The sequence below is a fragment of the Polypterus senegalus genome, chromosome 4, assembly GCF_016835505.1.
Source record: "Polypterus senegalus isolate Bchr_013 chromosome 4, ASM1683550v1, whole genome shotgun sequence".
NCBI lineage: Eukaryota > Metazoa > Chordata > Cladistia > Polypteriformes > Polypteridae > Polypterus > Polypterus senegalus.
Genome location: NC_053157.1, coordinates 87,099,538 through 87,121,575, shown reverse-complemented (window position 1 = coordinate 87,121,575; position 22,038 = coordinate 87,099,538). Strand labels below are relative to the sequence as shown.

The 22,038-nt window shown below is 36.8% G+C and overlaps 1 protein-coding gene across 2 annotated transcripts in view; it reads left to right on the top strand.

Moving 5' to 3' along the window:
• The window catches only part of fam149a (family with sequence similarity 149 member A), a 107,268-nt gene extending 88,112 nt beyond the window's left edge, over positions 1–19,156 (top strand). For both annotated transcript variants that reach the window (XM_039750966.1, XM_039750967.1), the window contains exons 12-15: positions 200–328; positions 2,432–2,510; positions 11,956–12,102; positions 16,383–19,156. In XM_039750966.1, the coding sequence (XP_039606900.1) occupies positions 200–328; positions 2,432–2,510; positions 11,956–12,102; positions 16,383–16,459 (432 nt within the window). In that variant the 3' untranslated portion in view covers positions 16,460–19,156. The remainder of the gene's footprint in view (positions 1–199; positions 329–2,431; positions 2,511–11,955; positions 12,103–16,382) is intronic.
• Positions 19,157–22,038: the final 2,882 nt, after the last annotated feature.

Here is a 22,038-nt window from a genome sequence, read left to right as displayed (position 1 = left end):
CCGTTTTTCTGTGTCACCCTGTATTTTGCTGCACTTTTTATGTGATTTTTTTTATAATGGGCTCTTTATTTATTTCACTTGGCACAAATTATATTCCTTAAGTAACTTCTGACACTGAGAATATTCTGACTAGTGTTTCAGCTCTGAAGGTTGATCTTAGCAGACACTTATAAGATAAATGTTTCTTATTCTTTTCTAGTGCAAAGGAAAAACGTTACACAACAGAGTATTAAGTGCTGTTCCTGAAAGCACCAGCCATCGACCTCTTAGGGAACGAGCTATTGTGCTGGATCCATTGTCAAGGCCTAAAACAACTCATACATTTAGGGTAAGCATGAAACGTACATGCTTATAAAAAGATATTGTAAAAAGCTATTGAGAAACATAAAAAGAATATCTTTTAGAGTCGCTTTTATAATGAGAAATACATCAGTATTTTTTGCAGTGTTAGAGTCTAACCTTTCTGCAAAGATTGATAGGAATGAAATTCTTCATTTAATTGACTTATGTAAAACATGAAGTAAAGTGTAATAATGAACTCTCAACTAACTTGTTAAGTTTATTTTTATTTGTTTGAATTTCTTTACTCTTTATTTATGTATTGACTGATTGATTGATTGATTGATTGATTGGCTGTATTATCTATCCAGTGAGTCTGTACAGTATTCTTGCTTTTTATTTTAAAGCTGCTGTGTGCATTTAAATTTCCCTGTGGGGTTACTTAAAAATATCTAATCTAATCTAATCAAAGCCAGTAAACACTAAACCATTTATATATTAAGTCATATTAAGACCTTTCTGTCAGTCTACAAAAATTACCAGATGGAAAACGCAATTAGTATACAATTGAGAGGTAACAGTAGTTAAGTATTTTTGTTTGTAATGCACATTGAAATATATAAACATTTGTTTTTTTAATGTCATGAAAAGCCTGCTGAAATGGTCAAGTAAACAAGAAGAATGTTCCAGGGGGATGGTTCAAGAAATCTGCTGATGTAAATTTCTTTCATGCACTTAGTAAGACTTGTTAGTTGGCACATATACAGTTTTCCTAACAGAATAAGTGTTAAAATAAACAGATATTGAAGAACAAGGATACAGTGGAGAAAGACTGTTATTTTAGGATGGTTGTGCTCTATGCTAAAACACCTCATTTCTTTTCACCAATCAGAGTATGATGTGTAAACATCAATTCAGCACTCTTATGCAAATTCATTTGACTATAAATATAATGCTGCCTCTTCAGCGTGGTGCTGCAAAGGTAAATAAATGATGCAGATGGACAAGGTTTTCCTGCATGATTACTGACTCAAAAAGGTTTTATCAGACGTGTCCTGGTAGAGGATAAGTTTCTTGTTTAAATTCACCTCTATCTTCATTTGGTAAACTTGCTTGTTCTTTTTTTTTTTAACTTCTTTCAGAAAATGACACATTAATAACATCAAATATGATTACTTTCGTTTGAAAACCAGACATTGGAAATAAAGTAATGCATTACTGGGTTGAAAATATTAACTGACATACTTGCTAGGCACACAAAAAAACTTTATGTCTAACATTATTTAGAACCAGTATAGCCTTCTAATATAGTGTCATAGTAATGTTATGAAATATCAAAGTCACTGCTAGCTTCTAGGGTTTACATCATTTAAGGAAGGGTTATGGAAACAAAATAATGGAGTGATTTTTTACTTTATGGAATTAGCTCAGTTTAACTTAATTTGAGGTTAGTGTGTGGCACAGTGATAAATAGTGCTTCTTCACAGTTCCAGTGTCATGGGTTTGATTAACCTTTTGTGTGGAGTCTTTTTTATGTTTTTCATGTGTATGAATCATCGGCTTAATCCCACTTCACACTTCACATGCACCTGTTAGATTTGTTGTGGATTCTAAGTTGTCCCAGTGAGAATAAGTATGCGTTTGAGTGACTGTGATGGATGACAATATATGACAATATATGTATTACCTGTCGTGACCGTGCATTGAAAAACAGTGTTTTCAGAAAAGACTGAAATGAAAGCATTTAATATTGACATTTTATGTTAATTAAACTACAATCGGGTGGCACGGCAGTGCAGTGGTAGTGCTGCTGCCTCGCAGTAAGGAGACCTGGGAAGCGATGTTTGCATGTTCTCCCTGTGTCAGCGTGGGTTTCCTCTGGGTGCTCCGGTTTCCTCCTACAGTCCAAAGACATGCAGGTTAGGTGCATTGGCCATCCTAAATTGACCCTAGTGTGTAGGTGTGTGTGCCCTGTGGTGGGTTGGCACCCTGCCTGGGGATTTGTTCCTGCCTTGTGCCCTGTGTTGGTTGGGATTGGCTCCAGAAGACCCCCGTGACCCTGTGTTAGGATGTAGCAGGTTGGAAAATGACTGACAGACTAAACTACAATTTCAGTAACATTAATATCTTCCTTTTTATTTATCCTTTTTAGTCGGACACTTTATTTAAAAGATCTTTAACACCAATGGATTTTGCGAGCCACACTCGATTTGGGAAAGGATCGTTTACAGGTAAGATTTTACATCATTTACATACACTAAATCCTGCTTTTATGAAATGACACAAGGGCATTATTTTTGATACTGGGATTAATGCTGCTGTTTTACTGCTTCAGTGTTCTTGCTTTGAAACCTGAAATGGGAATTTAAAATTTGTCTTGATTTGTCTTTTTATTGCTTCCAAACCCCAGTTTTAGTCAGTTACGGCTCTCAGACATTTCCTCTTAGTATGGGTTAATCATAACATTGTTCAGTTTAGAGATCCTATGTCTGTCTTGTTTTTTTCTCTGGCACGCTGTTTTTTTACCATGTCCCACAGATGTGTCCTTTTCCTTATAAAAATAAACCAGGGAAGAAGGTTCCAGAGATTTAAAGGCACAAAGATGAATATGTGTTTGTCAAGAGTTGTGTAAAAGAGTTTTGAAATGACAGAAATTAAACTAGCACAAGAGGTTACTAATCAAAGAACACTATATTCTCCAGACAGCTGGCAAATGTATTATAAAGTGTTGTTACATTAAAGATTTTTAACTAAAAACCAACTATACACACCTTATAAACAATTTTCCCACAGATGCAATAATAGTACTTGCAAATACAGTGTCGTAATAATGTTCATCTTATATTACATTTTTAAATAAGTCAATAAAATTTTGAGTCTCAAGTGCATGCAGGGGGTATTAATTATCTGCTTATTATTTGCAGTCTGCAAAACCAACTGTGGCAAATCTTGCTGTGATTCTAAAAGAAGGATTCAAACAAGTTGTAAAATGCTTTTTAAAACTATTTGGAATTGTGAATTTGTTGCGCTAAAAGCTTATTAGCTTTCTCTCCATGTTCATAATAATGATGTCTGGATTTGTAAATTAGATGTTCAGTTTCTTTAGTTGTCAAGAGGTTTAATTCTGAATGTAGAGCCTGCCTCCTCTTATGTAGAGTCTCGCTTGGTAGTCTGGCATGTTCTTCATCTATTTTAGTAATTTCGCTTTTTATCTCTGCTACTTTCTTCGCTCGGATTTATTTCTGTGGGAAAGATATGAGATAATCTGTCCTCTTAAGAAGGCCTTAAGAGTTTCCCAGAGTATTCCTGCAGAGATCTCAGGGGATGTATTTGTCTCTAGAAAGAACTTGATTTGTTTGGATATAAATTCAGTACAATTCTCGTCAGCTAATAGAAGCGGGTTGAGGCGCCATCTGGGGTGAGTGTATGGGGCTTAGTAATTTCAGCTCCAAGATCATAGGAGCATGGTCCGAAATAACAATAGCATTGTATTTACAAGATTTAATCTTAGGCAAGAAGTTATTATCTATAAAGAAGTAATCAATCCTTGAGTAGCAATGATGTACTGGTGAGTAGAAAGAATATGTTCTTGAATTTGGGTTTAAAAACCTCCAGGGATCTGATAAGTTGTGATCAGTTATAAACTTTGTAATTATCTTTGCGGTGTTAGTTGCCGTTCCCCCTGTGGAGGAAGTCTTATCTAAAAGTGGATTTAAAACACAATTAAAGTCCCCAGTCATTATAACTTTATGAGTGTTCAGATTGGGAATGGATGCAAATAAATTTTGTATAAATTCCTTATCATCAACATTAGGTGCATAAACATTTATCAAAATCATTTTACAGTTAGATAAGTCTCCCATGACCATTACATATCTCCCTTAAGGATCCAATACTACATCTGATTATACAAATGGTACTGTTCTATGTATGAGAATTCCCACCCCTCTAGTTTTCTTTGTAAAACTAGAATGGAACATTTGGCCAGTCCAGTCTTTTGTAGCCGGAACTGATCCTTGCTTAGTAAGTGGGTTTCCTGTAAAAATACTATTTTAGCATTTAGACCTGTTAGGTGAGAAAGTACTGTCTTTCTCTTTAATTCGTGATTCAGACCTTTAACATTCCAGCTTACGAAGTTAACTGTCCCATCATGGAGACACTGATTCTGAGTTTTTGATGTCATTTTATAGTCTTAACTGGAAGTGAAATAGTTTAGGTCTTAATTTCCTATTTCCCCAAGAGTTGTTGCCATGCAGCTTATTATTACGTTGATAGTTATAATTATAAAGATTGAGATGATAGATTAGGTGTAGATCAAGCCTGCTCTCTTTCTCTTCCCCCCTTAACCCCCCACCCTCCCTTTGATGTACACAACGCAATCTCGGTAATCACTAACACGAACGGAGATAAAATCATCGAACACAAAAATATAATGTACGCTTTCAGAGACTACTATAAATCCCTATATACTACTGAGTTTAAAGAAGACAATATACAATCTAATGCATTTCTGGATACATTACAGATACCACAAATTGACGCTTTTAGTGTGGAGGAACTTGATAAACCTCTGGCATTATCAGAATTACTGGATGCTATAAAGTCACTCCAAGGTGGAAAAGCAGCAGGCCCTGACGGCTACCCTGCAGTTTTACAAGAAAGTCTCCGCTCAGCTAGCTCCCCTCCTATTAGCAACATTTACAGAAGCTAGAGATAACCAATTTCTTCCACAAACCTTTCTCCAAGCATTAATCACTGTCTTTCCAAAACAAAATAAGGACTTATTACAATGTGCATCATACAGACCAATTTCACTTCTGAATAACGACGTTAAAATACTCTCTAAAATCATAGCTAGAAGGATGGAGAAAGTGCTCCCCTCGGTAATATCACAAGACCAAACTGGATTTATTAGGGTCCGACACTTATCTTCAAATCTTCGACGCCTGTTTAATGTAATATACTCACCAACTAAATCAAACACCCCAGAAATATTATTATCATTGGATGCAGAAAAAGCATTCGACATGATTGAATGGAAATACCTTTTTACTATATTGGAGAAGTTTGGGTTTGGCCCGAACATTTGTGCATGGATTAAATTACTGTATACTAACCCAGAAGCTTCAGTTTGCATCAATAACATTTGCTCAGACTACTTTAAATTAGAACGTGGCACAAGACAAGGATGCCCTTTGTCACCGCTGCTGTTTGCGATTGCCATTGAACCACTGGCAATACATTGTCGAAATACTGATCAGATAAAGGGGATTAGCAGAGAAGGACTGGAACAGAAAATCTCATTATATGCAGATGATATGGTACTGTATATTTCGGACCCAGAAAATTCTGTGCCTGCAGTCTTAGCAGCACTCACAGAATTTCAAAAGCTCTCTGGTCTCAGAATTAATCTGAATAAAAGTGTACTCTTTCCAGTGAATTCTCAAGCATATAATATTAGATTAGACACCCTACCTTTTATCATTGCAGAACAGTTTAAATACCTAGGGGTAAACATCACAAGTAAACATAAAGCTCTATATCAACAAAATTTGTCGTCTGCATGGAAAAAATTAAACAAGACTTGCATAGATGGTCAACCCTTCATCTCACACTAGCTGGAAGAATTAACACTGTTAAGATGAATATTCTTCCTAAGCTCCTTTTTTTATTTCAAAACATCCCAATATACATTAATAAATCATTCTTTAAGCAATTAGATTCAACAATAACCTCATTTATTTGGAATTCAAAACATCCACGCATCAAAAGAGCGACCCTACAAAGACAAAAGGCAGAAGGCGGCATGGCTCTACCTAACTTCCAGTTTTATTACTGGGCGGCAAATATACAGGCGATAAGAACCTGGACACAAATAGAAGAACATACACAGGCATGGACCGCAATAGAAGTAAAATCCTGCAGTACTTCTTTGTATTCCCTGCTCTGCGCTCCAATAAACACACGTTATCGGCAATACACTAATAACCCAATTGTGCTCCACTCACTTAGAATCTGCAACCAATGTAGAAAGCATTTTAAGACGGAGAAGCTTCTATCTGTATTCATAATTGAATCGACTGTGTGTCAACTGTCTGGGCCAGTTCCAACCATCATTGCAACTGTCTATCGTCCTCCTAAGTCTAACAACAAATTTTTGAACGATCTTGCTACCTTCCTTACCAATCTATCTGTAATTACTCCAAATATAATTCTGCTGGGGGATTTTAATATACATCTGGACAATATCAATATCCCTCTCACTAGAGACTTTTTATCTTGCCTGGAGAGTTTTGGATACCAGCAGCAGACTGATGTTCCTACCCATTGTAAAGGACATATCTTGGACCTGATTTGCTGCTCTGGTGTTGTTCCTTTTGATCTTACAGCAGATGAACTCACTATAACTGACCACTTTCTCCTCTCATTCAATGCTAAACTTACCTTTTCTGTTCCTAAGCTTCCACGTCTCATAGCCTTTCGTAACATTAAGAATATCAACTTGAATTTGCTGTCTTCTAGAATTGATTCGCAAATGGACTTTTATAATTTATCCTCTCCCATAGAACTGGTCTCATATTATGACACTTGTCTTAATGGTATTCTTAATTCTCTGGCTCCGCTAAAAACCAGATCTGTTTCTTTTCCTTTTCTGCCCCTGGTTTACGCCTGAACTTCGGCTTCTGAAAGCTAAAGGCAGGCAACTTGAAAGGTTGTTTAAAAAAACCAGACTCTTTGTTCACAAAGAGATGTTTAAAAATCATCTACTCTACTACAAGGATTGTATAGCTCAAACCAAATCTAATTATTACACTCAGTTAATTACTAGTAATACAGGTAACACCAAGTCTTTGTTTTCTTTACTTAATAATGTTACACAACCTCCAGACTCTTTACCATCTCACCTTCACTCAACTGCCTTCTGTAATTCTCTTATGTCTTTTTCAATGAGAAAATCCAAAAGATACATCAGCACCTTGGTCCAGATCCTTTCTGTATTTCTTCTAAACTACACTCACCTATTCACTCTCTCTCTTCTTTCCAGCTTTCCCACTTCCTCTGAAATCTCAGATCTCATCAGCAAATCCAAGTCATCTACTTGTCAGCTGGACCCCCTGCCTACAGTTTTGGTTAAAGCCTGCCTCCCCTCTCTAGTCCCTCTTATTTCTGCCATCATTCACTCTTCTCTTACTACTGGTATTATTCCCTCATCTTTCAAAACTGCTGCTATAACCCCAATATTAAAAACCTGGTTGTGATCCTACTAATTTCAATAATTTTCGCCCCATTTCTAACTTGCCCTTTATCTCCAAAATTCTTGAAAAATAGCAGCTATCCAACTTCACACCCACTTGTCTCACAATAATCTATATGAGAAGTTCCAGTCTGGTTTTCGCCCTTCATAGTACAGAAACAGCACTTGTTAAAATTACTAATGACCTCCTTATGGCTGCTGATTCTGGTCTAATCACTATTCTCATCCTTCTTGATCTGAGTGCGCCTTTGATACTATTTGTCATACCACTCTCCTTAATAGATTATCTTTGATTGGCATTACTCACACTCCACTTGATTGGTTTAGATCTTACCTTTCAGGCCGCACTCAGTTCATACAGCTTAAAACTTTCACATCCCAACCCACCACTGTTACTTCTGGTGTGCCCCAAGGCTCTGTCCTGGGGCCTCTTCTTTTTATTATTTACCTTCTTCCCTTGGCAATATTTTTCGCAAATATAACATTAATTTTCACTGTTATGCTGATGACACCCAGCTCTACCTTGCTGGTAAACCCACCTCCTCTTTTCCACCACCCTCACTTATTGATTGCATTTCTGAAATTAAATCCTGGTTCTCTTCAAATTTTCTTAAATTAAACAGTGACAAAACTGAGGTTCTCCTCATTGGTTCAAAATCATCATTATCCAAAACCAATAATCTTTCTTTTATTATTGATAACTCTGTTGTTTCCCCATCATCTCAGGTCAAGAGTCTGGGTGTCATCCTCGACAGTACTCTATCTTTCCAATGTCACATTAATAACATCACCCGGTCTGCTTACTTCCACTTACGTAATATTAATCGCATTCGTCCCTCCCTCACTCCTCATACTACTGCCATTCTTGTTCATAGTCTTGTCACTTCTCGGCTGGACTACTGCAATTCACTCCTCTTTGGTCTCCCTAATAAATCTCTTCACAAGCTTCAGTTAGTCCAGAATTCTGCAGCACGTATCATCACTGGAATCCCATCTTTTCACCATATTACTCCGGTCTTGCAGCAGCTTCATTGGCTCCCGATCAAGTTTCGTATTGATTTTAAGATTCTGCTACTAACTTTTAAGGCCATCCATAACCTCGCACCTCCATATCTGTCTGACCTTCTACATGTTGCCATTCCATCCCGTAACCTTAGATCCTCTTCCTCCACCCATCTGACCGTTCCTCCCTCCCGTCTAACCACCATGGGGAGCAGAGCTTTCAGCCGTTCTGCTCCCAAGCACTGGAACTCATTACCTGCAGATCTCCGAAATATCAAATCATATTCATCTTTCAAATGTAAACTTAAAACACATTTGTTTAAAATGGCTTTTTCTTCTTCCTCCTAATTATAGTGGTTTTGTTTGGTTTTAATTTTTAGATTTTCTGATGTTTTAAGTTGTTTATAATTGTGTTTTGTATTTATTTATTTATTTGTTTGTTTGTTCGGTGTCCTTGAGTTCTCTGAAAGGCGCCTTGTATAAATAAAATGTATTATTATTATTATTTATGTATGCTGCTGCAGGAGTATGTGAATTTCCCCTTGGGATTAATAAAGTATCTATCTATTCTTAAGGCCTTTCAGATGTCTCCCAATCGCACGTGTGTGACACGGCGTATTACAAAGGAGTTGAAAACCGAGCCCAAATAGGCTTGTGGTGGCTCATTAGCTTTTATACAAAGCAGATTATAATTCAAGTAATGTGAAAATATCATCCTGTGACGTGTGTTAGTGGTGAAGGTTTACCCAATAGAGTAGTATACAGGGTGCGCACAAAGTCCGTATACCCCTATTTTTAGGAGCATTTACAGGAATAACCATGACAATTTGGTTCCTGTGGACATCAGCCCAAGTCTTCCTGGTATTTCGAGGTGTGTTTCCGACATTCTGTCTGGTGCTGCCACTCAAGAAATCGCAACAACGTGGCGGTCGTTCCAAGACGAAGCGATGGATGACACAAGTGTTTTCACAATCGAGGAGCGTTTGGTGGCGATTGTGTGAGTTCATGAGCAGCCTGTTACTGGGAAATCGATCAAAAATGTCATGGATGACTTTGTTGTGCGTTTTGGGAAGGCATCGCCGACAAAGAGTACGTTGTTGCAGTGGGAGAAGAAGGCTTTTGCAGTGGGCAGCGTCCGAGATGCGCCGCGAAGTGGAAGACCATCCACAAGGCATGAAAGCTGTGCAGATGTGGCAGAGTCTGTCCAACGATCCCCAATGAAATCCACTCATAAACGTGCTGCTGAGTTGGGAATAGTGGAATTGACAACGCAAAAACACATCAAACAGGACTTGCAAATGAAATGTTGGCATCCATTGCACGTTAACGAGTTATCAGATGCCGACTTGGACAGACGTCAGGAAGCTTGTGATCTGATGCTGCACTAATTTCCAACAAATGCTGAGAAGGAAAAGGTTATGTTCTCTGAAGAGTGCGCGATTTATTGCAGCTCCCGCAATCGAAACGTGTTTTCAAAATCCTCCAAAAGACTTTGTGCGCACCCTGTACAATAAATGCCAATTGTGGCAGATGGCCTGGACACAGACAGACAGACATTATTATTTCACCCAACACACGTTTATTTAGCACCGATCCCCCAAAGTCCGGGCCTTTCACAATCTCCCTTAGGCCTCCTTCCTTCAGGTTGCCTCCAGTCCTCTCTCCAGCTCCGTCCTCTTCCACCCAACTTCCACTCTCGAATGCAGGGAGGCGGCCCCTTTTATCACACCCCGGATGGGCTCCAGCTGCTTCCCGGCATTCCTCTGCAGATACGCCCCAGTGTGGCGGAAGTGCCTGCTGTGCACCCGGAAGCACTCTGGGTGTCCCGTGTCTTCTTCCCCCCAGCACTTCCGCCACACCAGGTTTCTTCAGGCACTGGGGCGCCGCCTGGCAGTGGCCACGGGCCCCTACAGGGTTGGGTTTCCTAGCCCTCTACCCGTGGCCCCCAATACAACCAGGGCGGTCGCCCCCTCGCGGTCTGGAGGAGGTACAAGCCCTCCTCCAGTCCTCCTGGGCGTCCCGGCTGGGCTCCACCCCAAGCCGGATGCCACACAATTTAAAAATATCTGTTATTACAAAATGGCCAAAATTATTGTTAATATTACACTATGAAAGCAGAAAAGGAACTGAATAAGTTCCCTATCTACCTATTAATATTAGTTAAAACACAGCAATTTGATACAATTATATAAATAATAATAATAATTATTGGGAATACGAAGGGTACAAAATGGGCAAGATCATGGACTTGCTGAGATTGTTTGTGTACATCTGGGACTGAAAGATCTAGGCTGGGCACCATAGATCAGGGGATAAGATTAAATAGTTCAGACATAATTTATATGCAAGTTGATAATGTCAGTTCTTTACAATAATAATCTACAGCTAATATTAATTCAGTCATCGCAGTCTTATACAAGGTCAAACGTTTTAGAACACCTCAGTTTTTCCAGTTTTACTTTAAATGTAATCAGTTGAAAATCAATGAATGACCTAAAATGGTGAAAAGGTAAGCAGTAAAATGCCAGAGCTTTAAATTTAAAGTTTAGATTAGCAAAAAACTGAAAAAAGTAAACATCAGAACATTACAAATGGGCACTCTTCAGGGAACAACTAATAGGTTACAACCTACAGATGTTCTTTGGCATTTAAAGTAAATTAAGCCTTGCAAGTTGAATCAAACAAACCAATCAAACTCCATCTGGTCCTGCAGCTTTTCCTGTGTGTAGCTTCCACAGTTGTCTCCTTACTTGGGCTTCAGTTATGGATAGTCCACACTGAAGGTCTTGTCACTCTAGTTGACATATTAGGAGGTGTTGATGTAGTAAGGATGGTGTGACTGGGGAGATTGATCATTGGAAGAAGGTGGCAGTGGCAGGAAAATCTATTACAAAATTGGTTTGAAGCATTAGCTTTTTCCACATCCCGTTCTAGCGCCTGAACCTTAATAACACTTTTAATGACTTCTCAAAGTACATTAATGAATAAACAGACAATAAAGGGAAAATGCAGAAGCATGTCATCAGAAAAAAAGTCATTAAAAAGTAAAGTAAGAGAACCAAATTAAACTCTAAATATTGCAACAAAAATGAATGTAATTACATGCTTTTTCATATTTGTGGAAATGATTGTGCACATCCTGTTTCTAATTGAAGAGAATTTTATAAATTCTAAAGTTATTTTAGAGAGTGATGATTGATTTTTGTTTAGTTGATTAGGAAAAGTCTGAAGATGTCTGACATATGCTAGACACTGCAAGTAGGCTTCTATTCCCCTTGGCCATACTCTACATCTAGCAAATTAGCAAAATGAAAAGACCGATATATAAAGTTAAAATAGTAATTTATAGAGGAATTGGAATGGAATTCTGACCATCAAATAAAATTGCTCTTAAAATATGTCTTGTATTGCATTTGTAGGTGAACCTGTGGATATTGGAGTGACTGGATTCAGTGTTGGAGCTCCCTGTTTGGGGTCCAGTACTGATCCTCTGCTACACCATCAGCGACATAATTTATCCCAGTCTATAACAAAGGATGTTGAAGGAGAATGTCAACCATCATGGGGTAACAAAAACAATATTTTTCGTAATAGTATAAAGGATTTCAAACAGACACTTTGTGATAAAATTGATGGAATATGGATTGTCATCATACATAAATACAATATTTTGCTTAAATTCATATTCATAGTTAGTCATAGTTCTAACTCTGTGCTATACTGGACATTTGACCTTTTTAGATTTAGCTCAAACCTTATGCCTGATACTACTGTATACTAACCATAAAACAACTATGCAGAAATGGAACACTCTCATATGTCAATAAGTATCTGAATTTGAAAGTATTTGTTTAATTAAACTACCCACAGTTTTGCCTTGTAGAATTTAGGTACTGGTTTATGAATAAATGGTCATCTAATCTGCTTTGGGTTGTTTTATTGCATAAATAGATATATTATTATGATGGACTTTATACTCCTGTCTAAAGTTTAGTTTGCAGTTGATTATAGTGTTGCATTCTTTGCTTTTCATAATAGCACAAGATGCCTATGAATCATGTGACCAGCATCTTGTTAAATTGATAAGATAGTCGTTGGTATCTTTATAGCATGAAGTTCGGTGTGGCCTACTGGACTGTAAATTTTGCAAGTGCATTTATTACCAGTGATGTAATGTGTAAATCTGAGTTTTTTGACAATAATAAGCAATTATTGATGAATTTAAGAGCTCACAATTGGCACCATTTAGTAATCTCCCGTTTTCCTATGCAGCCACCTTGTAATTTCAGTCCTACAGTGCATCCGGAAAATATTCACAGCGCATCACTTTTTCCACATTTTGTTATGTTACAGCCTTATTCCAATATGGATTAAATTCATTTTTTTCCTCAGAATTCTACACACAACACCCCATAATGACAACGTGAAAAAAGTTTACTTGAGGTTTTTGCAAATTTATTAAAAATAAAAAAATTGAGAAAGCACATGTACATAAGTATTCACAGCCTTTGCCATGAAGTGCAAAATTGAGCTCAGGTGCATCCTGTTTCCCCGATCATCCTTGAGATGTTTCTGCAGCTTAATTGGAGTCCACCTGTGGTAAATTCAGTTAATTGGACATGATTTGGAAAGGCACACACCTGTCTATAAAAGGTCCCACAGTTGACAGTTCATGTCAGAGCACAAACCAAGCATGAATTCAAAGGAATTGTCTGTAGACCTCCGAGACAGGATTGTCTCGAGGCACAAATCTGGGGAAGGTTACAGAAAAATTTCTGCTGCTTTGAAGATCCCAATAAGCACAGTGGCCTCCATCATCCATAAGTGGAAGAAGTTCAAAACCACCAGGACTCTTCCTAGAGTTGACCGGCCATCTAAATTGAGCAATCGGGGGAGAAGGGCCTTAGTCAGGGAGGTGACCAAGAACCCAATGGTCACTCTTGTCAGAGCCCCAGAGGTCGTCTGTGGAGAGAGGAGAACCTTCCAGAAGGACAACCATCTCTGCAGCAATCCACCAATTAGGCCTGTATGGTAGAGTGGCCAGACGGAAGCCACTCCTTAGTAAAAGGCACGTGGCAGCCTACCTGGAGTTTGCCAAAAGGCACCTGAAGGACTCTCAGACCATGAGAAACAAAATTCTCTGGTCTGATGAGACAAAGATTTAACTCTTTAGTGTGAATGCTAGGCATCATGTTTGGAGGAAACCAGGCACCGCTCATCACCAGGCCAATACCATCCCTACAGTGTAGCATGGTGGTGGCAGCATCATGCTGTGGGGATGTTTTTCAGCGGCAGGAACTGGGAGACTAGTCAGGATAAAGGGAAAGATGACTGCAGAAATGTACAGAGACATCCTGGATGAAAACCTGCTCCAGAGCGCTCTTGACCTCAGACTGGGGCGACGGTTCATCTTTCAGCAGGACAATGACCCTAAGCACACAGTCAAGATATCAAAGGAGTGGCTTCAGGACAACTCTGTGAATGTTCTTGAGTGGCCCAGCCAGAGACCAGACTTGAATCCGATTGAACATCTCTGGAGAGATGGAGCTTAAGAGGTGCTGCAAAGAGGAATGGGCGAAACTGGCCAAGGATAGGTGTGCCAAGCTTGTGGTATCATATTCAAAAAGACTTGAAACTGTAGTTGCTGCCAAAGGTGCATTGACAAAGTATTGAGCAAAGGCTGTGAATACTTATGTACATGTGATTGCTCTGTTTTTTTATTTTTAATAAATTTGCAAAAACCTCAAGTAAACTTTTTTCACGTTGTCATTATGGGGTGTTGTGTAGAATTCTGAGGAAAAAAATGAATTTAATCCATTTTGGAGTAAGGCTGTAACATAACAAAATGTGGAAAAAGTGATGTGCTGTGAATACGGATGCACTGTAACTGAAGAAAAAGTGACAATCCATTATGTGGAGCTTGCAAACTCATTTTTAGTTAGCCACACACAGAGTAGTAAATACAATTTAAGATTTTACTGCCTTGTATGTGCATAATTAAGGTACTAGTTTTTACTGTATGGCTAAAATGAAATAATTTCAAAGTGGATTCCCTTGCTAAAGCAGTAACATGGAACATAAAATCATAGTGCAAAATATATTAAAAACTATTATATAAGTGAAAGATGCAAAACTAGGTACACAATATACTGTATCCAGTAAAATTTATTGTAATATATTGTTCCTGTTTTGAACAGACAAGAGTAAAGACTGCCACAATGGATACATCTTCCCATATCTGATTGCTGCAAAGAGAAATATATACCAGTAGCACCTCACAGCATGCCATCATTGAATGAGTCATTGGCTAATGATGCTCCAGAATGTACCATGAAGAGGACAGGCATCTATTAGTCATGATGGCCTTTAATTTTGTCATCATTCCATATATATATACTGTATATGGAAGCAATGGTCTGTGATACAGTTTTCATATTTGTAGCTAGTAATCCACAAAGGGAGAAAATGAATCATGTATCTATTGTTTTTTATTCCTAAGCTTTCGACAACCTACCAGGTGTTATCAGAGGAAAATGATTAGACATATAGGAATCAAAGGCAATATATATAGCAAATGAGGGGGTGAGGACACCGACGGAAGGGGTGGATCAATAAGGTGGGGATCAGAGTATGTTGGTTATAAAGTCTTTTTTATTATTTAGGCGTTTTTGTTTTTAAGCCTGCATATGCTGGGTTCATGTTCAAATGTCTTGTTAATGGCGCTCAGCCAGTCCTCTGGCACTTTTAGATTTAGTCCTAAATTTTATTTGCGCCATGTCCCAGTTAAACATGTGTCCGGTTGAACTTGTATGTGCGTATATTAGAGATGGTAGGTCCTTCTGACAGCATTGCGATGTTCTTCGATAGTTTAGAAATCTAATAAATGCTGTATACACAGGCCTCAAAACTACCAAGGCTACACGTTTCAGAGCATCAACATAACAGGCATGTAAGGTGTCAGTCCTCCAGCAAACCAGGGGAGTGGCTCCTGGAAAGTGGGTGGAGTCAACAAGATGCTACTGACAGGGGCATCATTATTATGGACCTCAGAATGTCTTAGGTCAGAAGCCTCAGACTGTCTCATCTGCAGCTGGACTCTGTTGATAAATTCTGTTGTACTGTGCCTGCAAAGTCCTTTAAATTTGGTTAAGTATAAAAGATATTACAAACAATAAGACTGTCATTTTTAATTAAATACAAGAAACATCTTATTCAAGAGAAAAGGGATATTAGGTGCTTTTAAAAGACTATTTGATAGTAAAGACATTCTGAGATCAATTAGGCTTCACCTGGTTAAACCTGGAAACACCCTCTTGGCATTCATTTTACCCGTTCACTCATTTCCCACTCTCAAGGATCCTCTTGAAACCAAAAAAAGGGACCAAAAACACTAGCCTCAAGACTGTATCTTTTGATTACACACATATCAACCCCAGGCTTGACACTATGTAAAAACATAAGAATGTTAAGAACTTTTACAAATGAGAAGAGAACAACAGTAAGTCCATCAGCTAATTTGTTTAGCTAAGCTATCCCAGTATCTCATCTAGGTACTTCTTATAGGTTGTCAAGTTTTCTGCTTCAGCTTCATGTCTTGGTAGCTTGTTTCAAATTCCCAAAAGTCTTTGCATAAAGAAGTGCTTCCTGGCTTCAGTCTTTAATGCACAATCCCTTAATTTTCACTGGTGTCAAGTTATCAACATTTGGGTGATCTTTAAAACTTTATATTATTATTTCTTGAATTGAAATATAAAATCCCCTAATGTAGTAAGACTGAAATTATTCACATGTTTAAGAGAACAAATATAAATGGAAAATTAATGTATGTATCATTTGTACATTCCAGGTCCACATAACCAGACAAGAGCCTTCAATCGGAACTCAACATTTTGGAAAAAGAAATACCAGATGGTTTCCTCGTGATATTTTTTTCAATGACTGAAATTGGTACAGTCTATAAAATATTACAGTTTAAATGTAAGAAAGACAAAAACAAAGACAAGAAAAGACAAGAAAATAAAATACTTACATTGATTATAATGTTAAATTAATTTGCATTTAAGTCATGATGAATACAAAATTGTTTATTTACTGGAAAAAGCAAGTTCATAAAAGGATGAATGAAATAGTTATAAATATATATTATTTTACACATATATACTACTGGTCAAAAATTTGGAATCACCGAATTTTTCATATTTTGGACAGTTACATTTTTTATCAACATATCATTAAATTAATTTAGACCTACAGCCAAGGCATTACTAGTGTTGCTAATGGCTATTATCCTTGAAATTAGTGATTTTTAATTTATTATTCACATATGACTGTAAAGTTCAGTTTCCTTATAGTAAACTCCCTTACCTTATCCCTAATTAGTAATTATAAATGATAACTAGTTATTTAATAAACCTTTGTAATTATATTAGCACCTCCGAAACCTGTTATTCTGTTCGTTTGCTTAGCAAGGCATTGGCATTCCTAAAGTTCAGTTCTGGCTTCGGAAATGGCCAAACAACTTTCTCAAGAAATATGTCAGTCTATCAGGTATTTTTTTTCTTTCTCAGAAGGTTATTCCAGTGGCAGATTGCCAAAAAACTGAAGGTTTCATACAAAGGGTGCCTGTTACTACCTTGGCAGAAGAAAGCAAACTGTATCTAAACAGGACAGAAAAATATGAAAAATGCCCAAATGTACAACTGCATAACAGGATAAGTAAATGAAAGCCTGCAGTTTGAGAAACAAATGTCTTAATTGGCTCCTCCCTTAAATACATAACAAATACCAGTGCCGTTTGCAACAAAGAAAGATGACTCTAGGATGTTCTAAGAATAGTTTAACTAAAGATGCTATAGGAGAAATTTTGATAAATACAGATATAATTTGCATACATGTCAAAATGAATACAGTACTGTGTTTCCAAATGTCAACTCCTAATGGTTAAATGCAAAGGAGTGCAGAATTAACTCTAGAATGACAAGAATAAGATTCTGACATCTTCTCATTCTTCAGTCACTCCAAAATGAGCTATAGAGTTTGCATTGTTTAATTCTAATCTTGCCTCTGTAATTAATAAATAAATGTAGTCATGTGAAAAAGTAAGCACCACATGAAATGTTTATGCTTTTTTCACATATATTATAGGATATATCAAGATTTGATCTTCATTTAAACAGCATCTATAGAATAAGGTGATATAACAAACAACATGCCACATTTACATTTTGTAATCCATTGTAAAAGTTAAATAAACATAAATGCAAATTCCACATGTTGAGAAAGTACACCCCAACAATTATCACTACCTCAGATATCTAAAATTAAAACCCAAAACACCAGATTAGGTGTAAATGATTAGAACATCATTAGAGAGAATCTTGGAGGAACCTGTCTAATTTAAACCTGAGACATTTAGTTTAGTTTGCTCTTTGTTACTGAAGTGTGTGTTATCACCATGATTGAAAGAGATCTCTAGGGCCTTCAGAAAGAAGGTTACAAAGCCCTATGGGTCTGCGTAGGTATTTTAAAAGTTCTCCAAACAACTGGAAATCAGCCTTTCCACTGTACAGCAAATCATCTATAAGTGAAGAAGATGTGAACAAGCTGCTGATTCATCCATATCTGGCCATCCCAGCAAGTTCAACTCAAGAGCAGAATGCAAGATGCTGCAAAATGTCCCTAACAACCCCAGAATTTCATCATGGGACCTATAGGTTAAAGTTGCCATGGTTGATGTCAAAGTGCATGAGTTTACTATTAGAAAGAAGCTACAGAAATTAGATCTACATTTGCCAGCAGAAAAACTTTGCACTCCAGAAAGAATATCAAAACAAGACCAAAGTTTGCCCATAAACACCTAAGCAAAGACCAGGACTTCTGAAGGAATTTGCTATGGACAGATTAGGCAAAGATAGAATTATTTGGCCACATCAGAAGACATGCTTGACAGAAACCAAAGACAGCATTTGACCAAAGGAACCTAAAACCAATTGTAAAGCCAAGTGGTGGAAATGTTATTGTTTGAGCTGGGTAGCTCACCAATACAGAATCAACTATGAATTCTTCATTGTGTCAGAAGGTGCTTGAGGATAGTGAGACAACCTATCAGAAGACTGAAGCTCAACCAAAACTGAATTTTGAAGCATGACAATGGCCACAAACATACCAGTAAATCCACCAAGGAATGGATTGAAAGAAAGAAATGGAGGATTTTGGAATGGCCGAATGATCTGAATCTCATTTAGATGGTGTGGGTGGATGTGAAGCAAGCTGTGCATGCAAGATGCTCCTCAAACATTACACAGCTTAAAGAATTCTGCATGGAATAATATGGGAAAAACTCTCTTTAAGTTGATGTTAGAGACTGTTAAGACAGTTGAAGGAAATGCCCACTGCCAATGAGGGCAATACCAGCCAAGGGTTCACTTTCTATACTTTTACACAGTTGGAAAAAGAATGTCAGTTCATTTTGTGTTGAATTCTTCAAAGTCATATTTTCTTTTTTTTTTAATCATATCACTTTTATCAAAAAGTACTGATTAAACAAATATCAAATGTTGATATGCCCACATATTTAAAAAAAAAAAAAAACACTTCATGGGGTGCACTTTCTTTTTTACATGACTGTACGTGATATAAGACTAAGAGGCTGACAAAGTTACCATTACAACATACACTATAAAAGTTTAAACCCACACAGGCTTTCCAAGGGCTTGTATGATTTGAGTTCATGTCATTCCTTATTTTTGTACAACACAGTATTATTCTTATTTAAGAATCATTTCATTTGTTGTTTCAATAATGCTAGGGAGTAAAAATTATATTACTATGTATAATACTATAGTATAATTACTATAATAGAAATTTACTATTACACTTAAATATTTTATTAAGTATTGCATTTCACTATATTGTATAGCATGATTTGTTAATTTATTTTTCCCATTTTTAGAGTTCATACATTTATTTTACTAGTTCTTGTCTAATGTTTGCCATTAACAATCCTTCCAGTGAGAGGGGTGCAGCTTGTAATGAGAGTCATCCGATATCTGCTATAGTACTTTGGTGATAAAAAAAGAATGTATTAATACAATGACCAGTTTTGTTACATATTGATTAATTGTATTGCTTAAGTAACTCTAAATTTAACATTGATTGCCTAGTTAATTTGACATTACGACATATTAAACCTCATTTAAACAAACGAGCTGAATGCAAGTACTACATAAACAAAATATTTGATTTAGAAATTAAGTATTCATCCATGGTCATTTATGGCAAAGAAACAATATAAGTAATTTTTTTGGTACACAATAGAAAGATAACCAATTAATGTGATGTATACTTTAAATATATAGATACATACACATATTTGTGTGGGTAATATTTTTTCATTCCAACTTTACAAGGTAAAATATTTGTGTTGTATCTGTGGTCTATTACACTGATTGACAAGTTCAGTCCTGCAGCTCTTTATTCCAACCTATTTCACAATCAGTAAATCTTCTTACTTTTAATTGATCTTACTGTATAGTGAGCTGTCCTTTTTATTCTGTTATACTAAGAAATTCCAAAATATGTGTATTTTTGCCAAAACTTTGAATACTTTATATATTCAATTTAGGCTTTTTATAGAGAACTTGTTCCCTTAATTATATTGAAATGCTTCACTGCCATTTTTATTTAGCTGCTCATTAAGAAACTTTTCTTACAAAATTAGCAGACAAGTGAATATGGCATTATAATAGTTGCTCCCCTTTAGCATTCAGCACTATTTGCACATATATCTGCACTGTTCATTGCAGATCAGTAACAATTACATACAATTACACAAAAATCTAAATTAAAAAGAAAATAAGGACTTAAAGCAGAAAATATAAATATTTACTAATCACTTATAAATATTTGTAAGCCCTATAACTAAACAATAAGATTAATCAAAAGTACATATAATAAACTGTAAAACTGGTTACAATAAAAACCCAGGGCTGAACTTAAACAACACTGGTCTGTTATATGTAATATCTGACAATGGTTTTTAAAAGAAGATAAAAACATTTAAAAAATATTTAAATTTTTCATTGTGCATATTGCCAAATACTCTTCTTTTGTTATCTTTATTTCTAGCAACTATATGTATATGTGTATATATTTGCTTGTATACTTTTTATCTTATATTGGTGTACAGTATATTCAATTTATATGTACAGAATTAATGGAATTAAAATTATGTTATATGCAAAATGATTTGTTGCTTGTAAAACATGCAATGAAAAAGGTGTTCATTTGTATGCTTTTTTTTACTTTTTTTGCCAAATGAGATCTTATTTGTCTACTTGTTTGAAACTGAAACTTGGCACATGTACAGATTTTGATATTAGTACTATAGAAAACATTTTCTATAAATGTTTCCATAAATTATTCATAAGTATGCAATCACTTGCATTAAAATATGAAAATAAAATCAACTTGACATTTTTTAAATTATGTGTATGTGGTGTATATGTTATGCTTCTTTTTGCAGATTCTTGAAAAATAATATTGACTGTAAAGTCTGTTATGATCTTCTGGACACAACAAAACTCACAACTCAAGCTTTCTTCAAAACTCTAGGCTGCAAGGCTCCAGTTACAGTTAACTCAAGAGACTTCTGGCCTGCACATGCCACAGCAGACCAGACTAAGATAATTTGAATCAAAAGGAAGAGGGGGAACCATCCAAACACGAAGCCATTAACACAGAGAAAACTGAATCTAAAGGATGTACCTAAAAGGCAAACCCAAACAAACAAAGCTAAGTGTGTAATCCAGAAATCAAAACTTCATAAACCACAAAATTATAAACATAAACAAAATTTAAGGAATCCAAGAAGGGAGCCAAAGAAAAGAAGATTAAACCATAATGTCCTTTGTTAAACCCCAGCTTATACTGGGCTGCAGGCAGCCCCACAGTTCTGACATCAGGAGAGGTCACAACATAAAGGACATAAAAACAAAGAGATTTATAAACAAAATGTTAATAATTTGAAATTTAGAAACAAGACAAAAACTCACTAATAACTATTGTGGCAGTAGGGGGCGCTAGTGCTCCCTTGAATCCTGAGGTACAATTCCAGACACCAGGTAAAAGTCCAATACTTTTTATTTTTGTTTTCCACAGTGCACCAATAACCCTCCACACTACTCATACACCAAACTCTTTTTTACACAATCAACTACTAATTAACTCTCCTCCTCGCCCAGACACTTTGCTCCTCCACCTCCCAGCACAGCTCAGTGTCTGGACTGAGCCACAGTCCTTTTATAGCCCCTGACCCGGAGGTGTTCCTGTCCCAGCAGTCCACAGTTCTTTATTCCTTCCGGGCCAGGGCAATCAGTCTTTTACTTTAACCCGGGAGCACGTCGTTCCTTCCCGTTACATGACGTACCACCGGGTCATAAGGCACAAAAGAGCCCATAAGCCCCCCCACAGCAACTCCTGGTGGCCCCCAAGGTATCCAGCAC